Here is an 18,926-nt window from a genome sequence, read left to right as displayed (position 1 = left end):
CTACAATGTCGCTGTCCGACTGCGAAGACCAACTCTCGTGAGAGCAGGGGCGGTCGGGTAGCCTAGTGGTCAATTTGCATTCGCTCGTCAGGCCGAAGACCCGGGTTCGATTCCCGACATGGGTACAATGTGTGAAGCCCATTTCTGGTGTCCCCCGCCGTGATATAGCTGGAATATTGCTAAAACGGCGTAAAACCATACTCACCCACCCACTCCAATGGTTCAGAGAACACAAGTTTATTTTATATTGATTAGTATATTTGAGATTATTGCAATTGATTCTACATGCAACTGGCATTGGAACTTACTGATATTGGTTTCCAATGTTCTATTGATATATTCCAGGTGTTCTATTGATATGTTTCCAGTGTTCTATTGATATGTTTCCAGTGTTCTATTGATATGTTTCCAGTGTTTTATAGATATGTTCCCAGTGTTCTGTCGATATGTTCTATTGATATGTTTCCAGTGTTTTATTGATATGTTCCCAGTGTTCTATTGATATGTTCCCAGTGTTCTATTGATATGTTCCCAGTGTTCTATTGATATGTTTCCAGTGTTCTGTCGATATGTTCCCAGTGTTCTGTCGATATGTTCTATTGATATGTTTCCAGTGTTCTATTGATATGTTCCCAGTGTTCTATTGATATGTTCCCAGTGTTCTATTGATATGTTTTCAGTGTTCTATTGATATGTTTTCAGTGTTCTATTGATATATTTCGCATAGGCTGCTAGAGTTGAACAGGGTATAACAGCAGAATGGGGATGGATATTGTGTATGCGCTCTGGGGTGTGTAAGACAGATTTACATCGAGTAGAATTATCCACTGTGCAGTGATGTAAAATATTGGGAATTAAGTTTTGTTATAATTAACTACTGACTATAACTGCACTCAAGCAGAATGTAGTTAAGCAGGGAGGATATGGCATTACTTGCTGAATGTAAAACAACAATCACTCCTTCATTCATAATTTCAGTTTGTATATTTCTATAAATGCCGTTGTTTGGTTTCGTGAATATCGACCATAGTCACTATGCGTGAATCGCCTGTGAAATGGGGGACATGCAGATAATCTTAAAGTGGAGACTCGAACCCGATAAATGCATGCTGTCCGAACTAAACATTTGATGCTTCACTAATTACACCTACACAAGTTGCCTCCCTTGTGTTACTGGTTATGAAGACATTTGATTAGTTGTATGCCAAATAGAATAATTTATTTGGTCAGAGTAATTACGCAGAAAAGAATAATATCATCGAACGATAAATGTTTTTTTAAAGTACGTAATTTAGGGTACACATTTTCTTCATGGTATATTTTACTGTTGCCTGTCTTATAAAAACAGTAGTGAGAAACCTAAAAATACTAGCCAATCATTTTATCTCTCTGTCAATACTCCGTGGAAAGGCGCCAGGGATGAACACACAACATTCGCGCCAAGTGTGAGCATTGTCATGTCGTGGTAACATAGTGAGGCTGGTCACCAGTTCTGTTTGTGTATTTATGTTTTTAGGTAAACGGGCTTCGCACCTTACTTTGGAAAATGGCACAAGTGGCCAGCTGTGCCGAAAAACATGTTGATCTACCAGGTGAGTACAGCTTATTGCGACTAACTCCTAAAATATGATTATAAATGGAGTTTTAAGATTGACGTTTCTGGAAACGCCAATGTTTGCTTTAGCTACATTTTTTACTGAGCTCTTATTTCTGAAGATACACGATTCCAGTACGCCCCAGTACATTTACCTCACAAAATAATGTGATCGTTCAGAATTCTGAGTCCTGCTGTTGTTGATGCAGCTGAAATGTTATCACACAGGTCTACGTCATGTTTATCCATGCTGTTATGCACCTCCGTGATCGAGTTACTCAGTAGCAGTACTATTTATAATGTATGCTCTAATACCAGTGACCAGTCACAAATTGTTATGCTAATTTAATTATAATAATGCTTCATTTACGTACTATATATTATTTCCCCTTGGCAATGGGCATCAACACCTGCTGGTTGTCATGAAGACGATAAAGATGGTTAGGGTCCTCCTCAGCAGCACGAGTACCTTATGCTTGTTATAAGAACCGACTGCCGTACTTCAATTACTTTGATGGTTGCTCATGCTATTAACCACTAGTTTATCTGGTCCAGACTTGGTTATTTACAGGTGGCTGTAATTTTGCTGTAATATTGCTGACTGGCTCATTGTCAGTGAGGTGACACTCTTATTTTCAGTTTACAAATTTGATTAACCTACCACATGAACCAGGACCAAAAGCCACAAATAAAACAAAATATGATAAGTTATAATTTATTTTATTTGTTCCACAGCTCAAGCTTTGATGGATATAAAAAATATAACATACTACTTGAAAAAAAACTTTATATAAAATAATTGATGAAATAACACTTGTTACATATTTATGATAGTGTAAAAACCGTAAACATCCTTCTGTATTATGGCGTGAACCAAATGTAAGAGGCATGTGAGAGGTTAGCAAAACATCTGTGAAACATAAAACGTGTCGTCTGAGCACTAAATAATACTTTTACCACACATTGAAGGATTGGTGCATTGCGGTTATTTTCCTAAGTAGAACATCAGGTTTGCATAAATGGCATGACGTTCACTCCACAACATATTTTTGGTAGCTGAATTTAGCAGTCTGGGGGTCTTCTTGGGATAATGATGACCATTTGTTATGAGCCATATTTCATGAGGAGGAATTGTTAACATCAGTGGTCTTTATCTGGACCTGCTCAGAAGCGGATAATTCAGCCCAAAGTCTGCAGCAAATATCAGTAAAAAATTTTAATTGGAAACACAACCTTCCCTGTTATATCATAAAAACTAATGTTATGGCTTGAAAGAAGTGAATTTTATTTTACTGACCAATTTGAGCATTATTCCTAGCCTAGGGCACCTAGTTTGGAATCTCTTAACATGAACCATGAACACATTTAGCAAATGTTTAGTAAACTTGAACATGTTAAATGAAGTGAACAATAGCTTCAGGTGCTTGACTCAACGTCACCTGTTCAGAAAACAATGTTTTATAGAAATTATTTTATTACCATATAGTATGTTCTTGTAGGTAATCTACGTGTATGTTTGTTTTGTGAGATGACCTCATGACACTACATGCATGTTGTTATGACACATTTATGATTAAAGACATTCTCCTCTTTACAGGAGTGCCATCCTCTGAGGGTATGACCATCGTTGATGATGATGATTCACCATCATCTGCAAAGAAATTGAAGCAAGGTGAGCTGAGATTTTTGTGTTAACATGGCGAGCGTGCAGTCAATGACTGGCCACTAGCCTGAAACCTATGTCTAGTAAGCTTGGCTGATATTATCCTTATCGTTATAATAGGCCATACTAGAATGAAGTCTACTGAAAATAACATTGGGCTAGTAGATTCAAATGTTTTTTGCAACAGACTGAGAATGTGTTTGCCAAGTGACATGACAGTAATTTTACTGGTAATACTGGTGTCAGAGTTCTTGTTGGTATTGGTAAGGGGTTGTTGGTTGCATATTACAATAACAATATACTTTTTGTAAACAAGTATATGTTTGAAGGTTCTTTGAAAGATGGAAATCAGCGTTTAATATTTAGAGAATAAACCAGCAAGCTACAAGGATTTAAGGATTACAGTAAACTATGGTTATAACAAACTCAAAAGGACCTAATATTAGTTGTAACTGTAGTTCGTTTTAAGCATAAATACAGTAAATGTCCGGGACCAAAAAGGTGTTTGTTATAACCAAAGTTTGTGATATCCGTCAGTTTTTAATAAACATAGTTTACCGTACTTGGTAATCGGATCTTTAAGTAGGTTATTCTTTTTATTTCTTGACATTTCGAGAGAGAAAGTTAAGAAAAAACATTTGAAATGTCAACCCTACAGGCAAACTGCATCGAAGACAGCCTATAATTTTCAGAAGCTGTCATGTAATCAGTTTGTGATGTCATGAACAATGTGTTCTCAACAATGAAACACTGTGATGTATTATGGCTTCAATTGACAAATCAGCAATGAGAAAATCTAGAATGCAAACATGCCTTGCAATATGACGATAATCACCATATAAATTTGGCCAGTCCACCTCTCTATACTGTAGTGCATAAACATGATAAAGGCGTTGAAAGATGGCAACTGCAAGTTGCTACATAAGTGAAATAATCTTCTACACCATTTCACATGTATCACGTCCCCCACCTCACCTGCCAGTAACAGAATATAGTTATATTTCTTCATGTGTTTCAGCGCGCCTCCCATTTAAACCAATTGGCCCAAAATCTCAAATATGTGTCAACCCCGCTCCTCATGGGGTGCCAAAGAAACGCAAATTGTCAGATCAAGAATCACCCAGCGCCAAAGCTCCCAAGATTTTCAACAAACACCAAGCTGACAGGCTCAAGCACGATATCCCAGAAAAGACTCCTTCTGACATTGCTGACCATGACAATGAGGTGAGCTCCAGCTCTGAGGCGGAAAATGTCCCCGTCTCGGGGATGGCGAAACGCAAACCCTGCGAGACCAACATCCTGGAGAGATTTATTCGCAAGTCATCCCAAGAGGAGATATCCTCAACCAACGAAGTAGTAGATTTAACCGAGATTAGTGAGGAGATAATTGATAACTGTGACAATGCTAAAGCCCTTCTTGAGGTGACCAGCTCTAAGGGGACCAAGAAGGCAGGTGACAAGCTCACTGGTACGTCTGACGAGAAGGCCCAACCCGTTGTTGATGAGAAGGGAGCTGAAGTTCAACCTAAAGATGTAAATAATGTTCTGGCAATAATAAATGAGGATGAAGCTAAAAAAGACATGAGTATTACAGAACCTGAGTGTAAAGATGAAGGGAATAAAACTGAAATTACAGCTGTTGCTGAACCAGAGCCTGTTAAGTGTGTGGATGTTGATATGGTGGAAGAGGAAGACGTACCTATTTCGCATGAAAAGGAACAGGTGACACAAGTCGATACTGCCAGGTTGAATGATCTGGATGCATCAGCCATTAGCGTTCAGTCTGACGAAAACAAAAGCTCAGAATTAAATGGTTCGTCAAGTTGTAAAACTGATAGTGATGAGGAGAGTAGCACCTCTTCAGACGAGTCTGATGATGAGGATGAGGATGTTGATGATACCTCATTGAACGAAACCCAAAACAGTGGTGGAGATGTCTCCATGAATGACAGCCTGGCAGACAAGTCGGTGTCCTCCCAAGACAAAAGCCCAACTGCCAACTCATCCACTTGCAAAACACCCAAAACCAAACCACCAAAGTGCAGTGTTTCCAAGACACCAGGTGGCAGCACGGTACAGACAAGTACACCCAAGAACCTGCGTGAGAGACCAGCAAGCATCAAGGTATGTCTGATCGTGATATGTAGGGGTCTCATTGTTAAAGTATCTGTTTCAGCATGGATTTACAGGGATAGACAAACACTTGTCCATTACTCAAAGACAAGTGAAAATCTAGAGGGACCAGTTGTTTTCCCCCCAAATCTTTTTTTTTTGTAGATAACCACTTAACCAAAATCAACTCTTTTGTATGTAACTTGTCTGCAGGTCAGTTCGAACTGGTAGCTTATGTTACATAGATCTGTTGAGAAAACAACTGGTCCCTCTAAATTGTTCACTGGTCTTGGACTAATGGACTAGTGGCCATGTCTATCCCTGGTTGGGTTTGAGCATTGGTGTCTACCCCTGATGATATTACCGTTATATAAACTCACTGCCAAATGATATGCAAATACCATACATATTGGTTAATATATGAGGAATTACTCATATTCAAGAGATTGGATCGATGCACAAATAAACATACTGTTATGTTGTGTGAATTTAAGAATAAAGACACTCTATGGTAACACTTGACTGATTGTTAGTTTTGTCATTAAATAGTACACATTGGACATGTTGGAAACATCTCTTCTTAACTTACATACTTCTCTATATGTTTCTATGGTTCATTCTTTTCGTGGCGAGTATATGTTGTTAGAATTCCATCCAAAGCTAATGGTTGTCATGGCTTTGTGCAGGTGACTTGTATTTCACTGATAACATGGCCAATAAAGAGGACTGAAAAGATTTAGTACCAAGTTTCTCAATTTGCCTTCCTACACAAAGTTTTGAATCCTAGATAAATCCTTGACCTATCCTTGACATTTTAAGATTAAGAAGAGTTAATATGATTTGCCAGCTGGAGTCATCTGATTTATCTGAAAAAGAAATGCTGGTTGTGGCTACTTCACAAATCTCAATTTCAAAATCCAAGTTGTTGACTAAAAACCACTTACCTTTAGCATGTGTTTAGCATCACCCTGCTCGGTTTCACTCGAGACTTACTTCGCTTTTGCAACCAAAGAAAGACGAGTGAGTCATCTGCTTGGATCATGTTTATACTTCATTTCGGAGGCTTATACGATAATAGTCTTCTCAAACCAGTCGTCCTGTAACTGAAGTGACCTGAGAGTATACTGGTCAGTGACAAGGAACCATTGCTTTCAGTGCTGAACCACCAAGTTTATAATATTAATAGAAGCAAGAAGTACCTTGGTGCGGAAAGTGTTGTGAGGGTGCTGTGATCATACCCATTCCATCTGTTTATTTCTATCCCTTTGACCGAGCGTGTCTGAAATTCACGGTCCAACCTATTCTTTACCTGTAACCTGACTCTACATATTACCGTATTCGACGTAATAAGCGCCAAGGGCGCTCTCAAAATTAGAAATAGGAGGCTCTTATTAGAATATTATTTTGGTGAAAAAAACAGTTGAAAGATGAGTTTCGTGGTGACAGCCTGAAATGTTTATGTACCCATAATTAAGGGTGCATATGACACACGAGTGTGTATTATACGCGAATAAATAAGTCTTGTGTACATTGATCAATCGGAAGGGGTGCTAATTGGGATTGTTCACCAGCCAATATATGAGCAAATATCGCTGTGAGCGCTTATTAGAGCGGGGCGCTTATTACGTTGAATACAGTATGTAGATTTAATGTTAAAATTTCTTTAATTACATTGATCACACTGGATGGTGGAGTGAATGTAAGCATCGGGATCGTTGTACCTGGGTCACTGTACGTGATGTAGGGCATTGTACCTGATGTGGATATTGTCTCTCTCTCCCCTCCCTGCAAAGGGAAAGAGACATATTGTTTTGGGCCCAGTTCCTTTTCGCTTTGGCGTCGGCGTTCCCATCCTATTCCGAGACTTAACTTGAAAACTGTTGCCATGTGCATGGAAACAATTTTGACTTAGTCTCAAACAAGGTAGGGTTTATTTACGGGACAGAACTTGAAAACCATTCAACATTTTTCTATGAAACTGTACATATGCATTGCTTGACTTGTGAAGTAGCAAGGCAAGGGCAGCTAGAAGCTTGGTATGATGTGCTACATAATGGTGTGAATGTGATCTACATGAATTTGAACAGTGTGAAGATAACTGCAGGATATGGGTGCCCGATACTCAATTTGAATATTCTGTTTTAAGATGTCAGAAATCAAAAAGCAAGAGAAGAAACAGGATCGGGAAGCGAAGAGACAGAAACTCCGAGAACAGAAGGAGCAAGAGAGACAACAGCAGAAGGAAAAGAAAGAGCAAGAGAGGTTGGAGGCAAAGAAGAAAAGAGATGAAGAAAAGGCTGAAAAGGAACGGAAGAAAAAAGAAGAAAAGGTAGGTTTCAACTCCGCTCTTGTTACATCATAATTACTGTTCCTCCTCTTCTCGGGTGGGTGGTGGCACAGTCAAAGGCACAGCAATTCGCCATGCAGCGTTGGGTCCTTTGGGCACTCCAGAAACACATGATCATGAGTTCTTGTCTTGTTTCGTCCTGATTATGTTTCTAGTTTTGTCAGCACCATACCCTTGCTTGTGGGTTTCACCAAATGGGTAAACATCTGAGATCTGCATCACTTGGGGCTTTCCTCCCTCATTTTGCTGATGTGCTGTGATATAACTGGAATACTGTTCAAAGTGGTGTTAAACCCATCCCAAATCTGCCACTCACTCACTCACTCACTCACTCACTCACTCACTCACTCACTCACTCACTCACTCACTCGTAAAGGAAGCCATAAGTTTGATGTTCAGAGTTGCATTCCTAAGGCATGCCAGAAACCTATGATCATACGCTCAAGTCCCAGTTGAACCAGATTATGTTTCTAAGTTCGTCAGCACCCTACCTGATCTTGTGAGTTTCACCATAGTCATAGGCACCAAAGACCTGCTTCACTTCAGGCTTTCTTGCCACATCAAGCTGACACGACTTGATCAAACTGAAACACTCCATCCTCACAGGCTCAATCACAAGGTCAGTGAGCAGCACTGAGCACTATAGTGAGAACTACTCCCTCAACCCTTTGTTTTGTACGCTAGTTGACTGTTTGCCTTTTCCAGGACAAGAAGGAACGTGAGCGGCAGGAGAAGAAGGATCAGCTGGAGCGTGAGAAGCAGGAGAAACTCCAGCAGAAGGAGGAGGAGAAGAAGAAGAAGCAGGAGATGATAGAGTAAGATTGGTGCACACTCTCGCTGGAGATAAGGATGTTCAGATGTTTAGGCTTGTTATGAGGCTGATGAAACAAAAACATGTTTTTGTGTGTGCAGCGTCGTCGTTAGTTGTGATAATTTTTCATTTTTCGATCATGTTTCCTGCCTACATTATTAAATCCCTAGACGCTGTGGATAATTATGTATATAATCTTGTCTTAATAAGAATTTGTAAGAATAAAAGTTTGGGTTTGTCAGGCACGAAAAAAATTATTTTCTGAGACAGTTTATTGTTACAACATAAGAGCTGTCATGAACAATATTGAACAACTCCAATTATGAGGACTAAATCACTGATATGACATCATTTTTAGATGGGCAGGGATATAAACTATCAAAAGGGTTGGGAGTGCATTAGCTGGTCAGTCACACCTTGTGGAAGTCAAATATCAGTGGTTCTCAAAGGGCACATTAGGTCTGTCTATTGTGCAGATGCAGGGATCACTTTGGGGTGAACTTTGGGGTGCACATAATCGATTACTATGATTGCATTATATTTTCCGATTAAATCAAAATCTTAAGAAAGTTCTGTTAAAACATCACATCAACAACTTTGCAGGCGATGAGAAACAATGTTTTTTATCAGTTTCCAATAGGAAACATTGATTATCAAATGATTAATGACAAGAATTTTACTTGTACATGATGGTTGTTGACGATGCCGGAAACTAACATCTTTAGTCCACTAGTCCTCATAATGATAACATAGCAAATTCCTTAAAAATGGCAAATTTCTACTAGTCCTTATGATGCATTTACTTTTGGGCAGTTTGGCAAGGAGTACAGGACGAGCTTCAATTTCTATCACTTCACTGAAGGTCAAGGTCACTGGAATGGTCAAATTTAAGGAAGTTCTTGTTCTGTGTGTATACTGAACCAACCGCCTGAGTTTGTATCACATGTTTGTAAGAGCTGGTGCACATGTTTCCATATAGAAACAATTGAGCATTTACTACATTTTCTAAGTGTCAAGCATATTCTTTTCACAGCTAAAATATATGACTCTTTTCAGCGCTAAACTGGAAGAGAAGCGAAAGAAGGATGAGGAAAAGCAGAAAGAAGAAGATGAAAAGGTAAAGATGAGGTCAGCACTAAGTCACAACTGTGCAGTCAGTCTGACATAGCATGTTTCCCAATGGGTTATAAAATGCAATAGTTTTGCATGAAATCCTTTTTAGCCTATATTTACTGGCAAATCTGTCTCACGAATGGCCTTGTAGCAGTTGAAGTCTTAAGATTTTATGTATAGGTTAAAACACGTCCGAGGGTTGTTATGATATTTAAAACCCGCATCCCGAGGGATTTCTGAGGAAAAGGGTTTAAATATTATAACAACCCAAGGGGAAGTGTTTTATCTTACTTATAAACCGATTTTGAACCTTAAAATTATCCCCAAACTAAATTTCAACCCATTATAAGTGTACAATAAAGCACGTCCAAGGGTTCTTATCACATTTAAAACACGCATCCCAAGGATAACGGTTTCAGATATCGTAAAAACCTGACAGGAAGTGTTTTATCTAACTTATGAACCGAAAAAAAGAAACTTAAAACAACATTTATCAACATTTTTATGTTTTGAACATACTTTCCATGAACCTTAGGAAACGGGCGTAAAATATCTGTTGCTGGCGTACGGATCTTGAAAAGGACATTCTAAAGAGCAGTGCGGCTTAACAGCTTTGTAGAATGTGGTACACTCAATGGGCTACAGATATGAAGGTTGCGAGTTCGATCCTCGGGAATATAAAGAAAACATTTGTCATTTGATTTTACATTTCATTACATGTTACAATCTGAACGCAAGTTATATTAATAAAATACCCAGGACATTATATAAAATCCCTGTGATATTATAACACAATTTATAGCAAATATGACTTGAATATCCTATCAAATGTAGGGGATATTATATAAAATCCCAGGGACATTACCACGTCCCTGTTTATGAGATTTAACCCGACTGGAGAACAATAGGATGACATCACCGGAGGTTTATAAGGAGGGGCACAGGTGGCCCAGTCGTCCAAAGTGCTGCAATTCACTGTGCAGAGTTGCATCCCTTGGGCATCACCACCTATGATTGTGTGTTTGATTCCTGGTTCATCAGATAGTCTGAGATCTGCATCACCTCAGACTTTATTTCCACATATAGGTGACACACCATGCCATGATATAACAGGAATACTGTTTGAAGCAGCCTTAAACTAAAGTTGGTCACTAAAAATTATGATCATTTTCAGAATAAGAAAAAACAGAAGGAAAAACAAACATTCACCAGCTTCTTCATCAAGAAAGCACAGTCACAGACACCATCGAAGGTAAGGCACTTTCCCCTGTTCCTGGAGCATCCATGCAAGATTTTTGTATAAATGCAGATAATTATTTCCACGTAGTATGGCATCGATGTGCTTTGCCTTGTCTTGTCACCATGTACCTTCTGCCTCAATCTCCTTAAAATTAGATCTAAGATCTCTCTAAGATTACGGGTCACGTCAGAACGACCTTTCGCGAAACTAATAACCAGAAGTCGATATCAGCCAATGAGATATCAGCTCTCTTGAGCCTTACGGCACTCGTTTCAACCTGGCGACTTCCATTTCAGGCTACGCTTGAAAAATATGTTGACACAATTCTCGATTAAAATTTTCAAAGCTGAACAAAAGAACATTCCGGAATGTCAAATATATTGTTGTGATTGTATGGCAGAGCTTCCCACATACTGTGCAACGCCTCCTCCGTTCAAATGTTTTTATCCAGTGAGAGATAGACGATAATTTTGACGGAATCAGTCGTACAGGCAATAACTGTCGTTCGGAATACCCTGTTAACATTTTTGAGGTTGCTTGATCGGAAAACACATTCTGACTATCACTTTCGTGATCTGGTAAGCGACGCTCTGATTGGACAGATGAAAGGTCGTTCTGACGTGACCCGTAATGGGATGTCCTCACATCTTTGTTCAGTGATAGCGAGATTGCTTCTGCCTGAGCACTGGTTAGTGAGATTGTTTTTAGTGATATGGGACTGCCTTTGTGGTCTAGGGTACAGCGTTCGCCCAGAGAGCACAAAGTCCAGGGCTTGATCTCCTGCTGAGTCATACCAGTTGACGTTTTTATCCTCCATGGCGCTTGACATTAAGGGTCTTGAACAAGGACAGATCGGCTCACAGTCAGTATACTGTGTCTGAGTGGGGTATTCATGTTAAACTGCAGCATGGAATCAGTGGGCTAGCACTATTAAATCGGCATTAGTTTGGACTAGTACAATCAGCCACACACACATGTGCATGCACATCGCTATATAAGTGCAATAATCTTGGACTCTATGTTAAACCCCATTTCACCTCACCTTCAGTGATACAGTGAGAGAAGTTGTTACAGGAATGGATGCTGAGTGGTAGTCAACATGTCTTGTTTTCCCAGGTGAAGGAGCAGTCCCACTTCTTCATGCCGTTCGAGGTGAAGAAGGACATGTTCCTGGCACCACGCACTCGGCGAGAGTTGCAGGAGGAAGACAAAGCAGCGCTGGACCAACATCTCCAGACACAGGTCGGTACACTTGCCATGTTCACCACTGTCCATTTCAGATGACATTAAATCCTACATATGAGACTTCAACTTGTGGCAGTCAAATCAGCAAGATGTTTAAGAAATGAATCAGGAACGATTCACAGGGGAATTGATAATTGTTTTTTGTATCTTTTTAGGAAAGTCAACCTTTGTACATCAAGGAGATAACAAATTCTTCATACCAGAAGAAACAGAGTTCTCGAACTCTTCCACGGTAAGATTCTGGTACTTGAACAGTTTTATGTGAGGTATCATGTTGTATATTCTATCATGGTATTGCAGGGCATCGGCACTTTGAATCTGCACACACCCATAGTTAATTGAAGTCTTTGAGTCCTGGGTCCTTGAGGTTCGCTGCTGTTGTATTTCATTTTCAATCTTGTGTCCCCATAAGTGTGGACTTCCTGGCTATAACAAGGACTCCCAGACACTTGGACCCTTATTGTTTATGGGTAGTTTCCAAGAGGGTTGTCAACACCATGCACCCATAAAGATCCGGGTTAGTATAGGTCTTCAGCAACCCATGCTTGCAACGAGAGGGGACCATGCTTGTTGTAAGAGTTGATTAACTGGATTGTGGTCAGGCTCGGTGACTTGGTTGATGCATGTCATCGTATCCCAATTGCATAGATCGATGGTCATGATGTCAGTCAATGCATTGTTTGGTCCAGACTCGATTATTTACAGTCCGCTATCATGTAGCTGGAATATTGATGAGCGAAACATTTAGCAGCAAATCAACCATACAACCTACCTACTTTTGTTACTTGCTTGTCATTGTGCGATAATCTGTCTTTCTCAGACTGACAGTGTCGCCGCCTGTCGATGTGGACGATGAAGACAGTGTGAAATGTATGGACGTCATGGAGGAGGAGAAGAATAAGAATCTAGTCCGCCATCACTGCAAACTGCTGCAGTTTCACACCAACTATCGTCCGCCTTACTACGGCACCTGGCGCAAGAAGAGTACAGTGCTCAACCCCAGAAAGCCATTTAAACAGGATACGGTTAGTTGCATTGACAACTTTATGCCCTTACATTGGGGAAAACTCACCTGTAGTTCGTTTGCTGCAAAATTATACCAACAAATAAATAAGTTTTGTGCCATTTCAGACAAATTTTTGCTTTCGGATTTATATGTGTTTTGCATTTCATCGGTACAATTTTGCAGCAAACAAACTATAACATAGGCTACAAATATTTCTGACAGAAAATAAAGATTCTGTTGCAAGGGTAGCACACTTTATGCCATACAATACAAATAACCTGCCTGTCATTGATAGAGTACACGCATATACATGTAAGTATTAACTTTTATAAGCAGCTTGTTCCACTGCTGTTCACTTGCCAGTGAGGTGAAGCTTTCTGATTGGATTGTAAGTTGGTGTTTTTTGTTTGCATACAGGAACTTTTTGACTACGAGGTGGACAGTGACGACGAGTGGGAAGAGGAGGAACCGGGCGAGAGTGTCTCCAGTAGCGAGGTGAGGCTCAAGTCTTCTCACATGGGCGCATTCTCACACAGCCGGGGGCTTTAAAGATTGGCTGTTTCACATGCTACAGTCACATTATTGTAGCTGTGGCTTTTGTATATTAATTGCTCATCACACATCCTCCCAGCCTCAACACAGGGGTTTCTGTTTTCTAGATTTGGTTACTCTTGAGTCTCATTTTCAGGCTCGTATATAAGCTTAGGAAACATCATTAAAATTTTGATCAATACCAAAAAGAGCACAAGCAGGTTGCCTAGAACAAGTTACTAAAACAAGATCCATTTTGATTCATTTGATAAGAGAAAGCCTTCTGTCAGTGATGATAAATATCTCTTATATTTCATGTAAACCTGTGGTCAGTATTCATCTGTGAGTGGAACTAACTGATAACAGTAAATGAAACGGGTCAAGAACTAAGGAGGGTAACTACTACAATGTACAGCAGTAATGGGACAGAATAATGTCAGGCGTGTTTAGTTACGGATTAAATGTTGCATACGAAAGAAGCACTTTCTCATTTTAAACAGTTAATCTTCTGAGATATTTTGTGTTTTTGAGACCTTGATTTGTTGATCTGTCTTCAGGATGAGGGTGATGAGAAAGAGGACAAGGACGAAGATGAGGAAGAGGAGGAGGACGGGTGGATGGTCCCCCACGGTTACCTGTCTGAGGATGAGGGCTGTGAGCAGGACGAGGAGGTAACTCAACAGCCCATCACATGACACTTCAAATAATTACGTTAAATTAAGTGTGGGATAATAGTACAATTATAAATTCTTTTAATATTCAATCTAAAATAATAGATGAAAATAATTTCTGTCAAGTCATCTCGGACACTGTTTTATCTCAAATTCATCTGAAATGGGTGTTACCTTTGTACTTTATCACAACAGTTCTGTGGCAGAGCTTGCACTGATGTGAGTGTATGTTCAGGGTCTAGTAGGGTATCAAAAATACAAAGCCAGGGAAGTTTGTCCTAAGGGTCATTTAAGCGAGACCTCTTGTCAGCTGAAGCACTGCTCATGTTTCTTAGACACATTTCCTGGTTTACATCTGGTTTATGTTCCCAGATCACCCCTGATGTGCTGAAGGCCCGTCAGATGGCGAAGCAGGAGGCATGGGAGGCGGAGCAGAAGCGCCAGAAACAGCCGGTCCGAGCTGTGGTGATTGGCGTAGCCTGGGAAGGGGAGGCTATTGCGTCTCACCTGGCGGCCAAACTGGCCCAGTTCCAGGTGAGCCAACTCTTCAAGATTATCATGAACTTGGTTGCTTTATTTAATTTATGACCCATGTGGTGAAGATACAGGTGGTGAGATACTAAATCAGTAAGTCACATGTGTCGTACAAGGTTCAACTTGTTTTACTCATTTTGATTGGATAACCATGACCTCTGTCACACTGGAACTACTTTTTTCATTCATAAAAAAAAATCACAAAATGGCGTACATTTTACAAAACCTTTTTCTTCTACGAGACAGAACTGAACTTTATTCAACCAAACAAGATAGTCACACACATCAGATTTGCTTTGCATTCTATGTTACACACTCTACACACATTATATAATCAATAAATACCATTTTTACAAAACCCACGAACTTTCTATGTTATCTGACCTCACTTTCGCAAGTTCAGATACCATAGAAATTCCATAAGTTTTGTAAAAATAGTATCTTACGAGATTAAGTGTAGTATTCTCTATGTAGCATTCAGGTACTCTTTGAATAATAGAAATATGTCGAAACTATGATGTGTTATTTTGTTTGGTTTTACTGAACCCAAAAATTGGCAAAGGAGAAATTTTTTTCAGTTATATATTTGAAAAGTGACAGTTACTCGAAAGTTCAGTATGTCAAAAGTTATGACCTTAAGATTCTTTGAACAAAAATGTTCAAAGAAAAGCTATGTATTTTAAGTTTTTAGTTTGAATTTAAGTATGTATTTGAAGTAAGACGAGTTCTATGGATGAACAACTTCTTTATTCATCCAAAGAACTCGTCTTACTTCATCACACCAACTTCTAAATGCCATTCAAAGAAGTTATGTATTTAAAGTTTTTAGTTTGAATTTAAAGTTTTTAGTTTGAATTTAAGTATGTATTTGAAGTTTTTAGTTTGAATTTAAGTATGTATTTGAAGTTTTTAGTTTGAATTTAATGACAAGGAACCAACTGTTACCAGATCAGGTGTCTTGGAGTTTGTAATGGAAGTGTGTTTTCAGGCTGTGTGTTTGTCAATGCTGCCAATTGACACGAGGTCTCGGCCCGGGGACAACGCGGGTGGGGGGAAGGATGGAGACAGGACATCGTTTGGAAAAGGAAACAGGAAACCTGTGCCAGAAGAAGGTGAGTACTTGTCACCTGGTGGAGGTAACAAGAGTTCATTGTAATGTTAGCTTTAACAAGTGACACCCTTTCCCTTTGCCATTGTTTATGGTCTTACTTAACATTTCAAGGGGTACTAAGGTGTCCTTGTGGTAGAAATGTTTGTTCATTGTGTTCAGACCTGCGTTCAATTCTCACTATCGGTAAAATATGTGAAGCTCGTCATTGGTGTCACAATGCTTGATTGTTACAAAAGGCACTACATCTTTTGTTTTTAAGTTCTGTTTGAAATTATCAATATTTGACGTCTATTGGTACTTCCTACCAAATTTGAGTTGTTCTTTTGAGAGTGTGTATTCATTGTTTCTAATTTCTCATTTTCAGCCATGCCTGATCTTATACGGTTATTGCATGGCAACCTGATTGGGATCAAGAAACTGATCAAGGAGTTCAGGTTGTACTGGAAGAAAAAGACTTCGGGCAGTCTGGGTGAGGCAGACGGTGACAATATGGATGTGGATGAAAGTGTGACCGACAAGAACGCCTCAGTGTTGGAGGGCTCTTGTACGGAGGAAAAGAACACTCAAGTGAGTGCTGTGGACGTCAATTCTGGCGGTGGTGGAGGAGGGGAGGAGGACAATAAGGACACATCTGACGGGTTTGGGATGTCAAAACGGCAGCTAGAGATGAAAATCATGTCTATTGCCTTGCGGGAAAGGAGACCAAATTTTAAGAAAGTGTGTTGGTATGTGAAAGAAGAGGTTCTCAAACAGTATGATATAGAGGAGCCAGCTCTACCCAATGCCTGGCAGTATGTGTCCAAGGGCTTGATCAAGGTGAAGAACGAAGAGGCTGCTGGGAGGAAAACTCCCAATAACTTGGCCGAATCGTTCACCGATTCAGTGTCAGTCATCATGAAGGAAGAGCCGGCTGCGGAAGAGGCTGAAGCTAAACCCCTTCCAAAGGACCAACCCTCAATCATGCAGTTTGCAAAGAAAATGCAACCTAGTGAACTGCCCAAACCCAAGATACGAAGAGTACAGCTTAAGCCTGCTACTCCTGTTCCCACTCCAAGTGCTGAGAGGTCCCCTGTCGCCGACCTCGATACATCAGCAGGTGAAGAAGTGCTTGGTCCATATAAAACACTGCCAAAAGATCAAAGATCAATTATGGATTTTGCCAAGAAACCTCCAAATGGTGCACGGACTGTTCCTCCAAGCGTTGTTAAAAAAATGCTCTTGTCACCCAAGTCATCATCTAGTGCTGATCTCAAAACAAGCCCCAAACAGGTACTCTCAAGGGAGACAACCCCCAAACAGAAAGTATCAAGGGAGACAACTCCCAAACAGAAAGTATCAAGGGAGACAACCCCCAAACAGATACTTTCAGGGGAGACAACCCCTAAACAGACAATATCAAAGGAGACAACCCTGAAAGGGGAAGCTGTGGCTAAGGTGTCTGTGAAGGGGGTTGTCCCAACACCATCTGCGACAGCAGTCACTTCTCAGGACAATGATGTTGCCAAGAAAACAGTGATAAGTGCTAGCAAGGAGGAGGCAATGGACGTAGATGATTGCATTATCATTGACTAGGGTTTTTAGGTGTAGGTATAATCTAGAATATTCTACTTTGTGTTTGATAGCAAATACTAATAGTTGTGTGTGTATGTGTACAGATATTGCATATATATTTAAAAATTAATTAATTAACACAAAACATTTTCATCACTCTTTCTAAGTTTACTTTGAATTAATCTGAAGACATTTGGTGTATGGTTGATACAAGGCATGTCTTGACGACTGCCTCTTACTCACAGCTCAGAAATCACTGGATTGCATGGGTAAAGTCCAGCTACACCAAAGCACACATGTGGTTTATGAAACTGTTTTGGATGTGAGAAATCTATTTGTCCTTTCAGACGACATATGGTGGTGTTCTCAGCCTTTCAGGCACAGGAAATATTTTTGTTGGAATCATTGTGGAGAGGAAGGCATTTATTAATTTATTTTTTATTAGTTAAAGTTTGTCTTCACTGAGATGGCGACTGAACTGGGACTGGAACTTCACTTCAAAAAAACAAACCAACTGTTTCTCTCAGTGACAAATTATGTATGTTTCTGAACTATCAGTAACTGTTACCACAACTTCTTGCATGCTCCTCAAGGCGATATCTGCCGTTCTGTAAATTGCGAAGCAACAAATGGAGAATAAATAGTTGTCGTGTTTAAAGAGATCAAGGAAAACAGGTTGGGATGCAGGAAGAATTATGTCTAACGTCCCTCAGCCTGTGTAGTCTGTGTGGCGATGCTGGGCTGAGATGACCAGTCTTCCATGTGTTTAACCTTTAGCCTGCTGAATTGTTTTAGCATACGGCGCTGTAAAGAGGGTGGCCGATTTCAAACAGTCTTCCATGTGTTTAAAGGAGAAGCAGGAGGGAAAAGCTTACAATTTCAACATTGAATACAAATTTGAAAAGGTTATAGTCAAGGATTTGTGATTGCCAATGAATGGGAATAGAACAATTTAATTATTGTTCAACATCATTCAAGTAGGACATTTCGATACGTGAAGAAATATAATGTCTCTGTGAACAGTGGAGTACTTCATTTCCGCATACTCTGATATCTGACAAGAAGTAGCAACACAAAACAGAATTAAGCATGCAATTAGTCTAGGGCTTCAAGTTTGAAGATTACATCAGCGTTTTGATACACTTTTGTTAACTTACGTGCCACAAATTCATCATATATTTCATGACTGCTTTCTTTTTAAGAAACAAACAAATCATGAATAAGTTTAATTGAACAGCGGTATGACTGTAGTGGCTGCATGATTGAACTAGTCATGTGTATAACACCGATGCAGTTCGCAACATTTGCCACTAGTCTGAAACTTGAGTCTAGTAAAATTCTGCCCGGTCTAGTTAATGGCTCATGATAGTTTAACACTAAAATCATCTGATAATGAT

At 39.7% G+C, this 18,926-nt stretch overlaps 1 protein-coding gene across 1 annotated transcript; it reads left to right on the top strand.

Annotated features, from left to right (window-relative positions):
- The first annotated feature begins 1,432 nt into the window (after positions 1-1,432).
- Positions 1,433-18,920, top strand: LOC139445577 (chromatin assembly factor 1 subunit A-like). Its single transcript, XM_071226772.1, has 15 exons — positions 1,433-1,592; positions 3,192-3,266; positions 4,276-5,381; positions 7,516-7,698; positions 8,422-8,531; positions 9,584-9,644; positions 10,815-10,892; positions 11,997-12,122; positions 12,281-12,357; positions 12,946-13,150; positions 13,549-13,626; positions 14,220-14,333; positions 14,706-14,867; positions 15,856-15,979; positions 16,343-18,920. The coding sequence occupies exons 1-15, from the start codon at positions 1,547-1,549 to the stop codon at positions 17,548-17,550; spliced, it is 3,753 nt and encodes a 1,250-aa protein (XP_071082873.1). The 5' UTR covers positions 1,433-1,546; the 3' UTR covers positions 17,551-18,920.
- Positions 18,921-18,926: the final 6 nt, after the last annotated feature.

Source organism: Haliotis cracherodii, unplaced genomic scaffold (assembly GCF_022045235.1).
Source record: "Haliotis cracherodii isolate W230 unplaced genomic scaffold, xgHalCrac1.p SCAF_1, whole genome shotgun sequence".
NCBI classification, from domain to species: domain Eukaryota; kingdom Metazoa; phylum Mollusca; class Gastropoda; order Lepetellida; family Haliotidae; genus Haliotis; species Haliotis cracherodii.
Note: the sequence above shows the minus strand (reverse complement) of the source record. Positions and strands in the feature narration are given on the sequence as shown.

What these genes read in the sequence shown, in the direction of transcription:
- LOC139445577 (XM_071226772.1), top strand. Translation starts at nt 1,547, where the DNA reads ATGGCACAAGTGGCCAGCTGTGCCGAAAAACATGTTGATCTACCAG. An exon ending in GGAAGAAAAAAGAAGAAAAG is followed by an intron (nt 7,699 to 8,421) that starts GTAGGTTTCAAC and finishes TGCCTTTTCCAG; the next exon opens with GACAAGAAGGAACGTGAGCG. An exon ending in AGAGTGTCTCCAGTAGCGAG is followed by an intron (nt 13,627 to 14,219) that starts GTGAGGCTCAAG and finishes ATCTGTCTTCAG; the next exon opens with GATGAGGGTGATGAGAAAGA.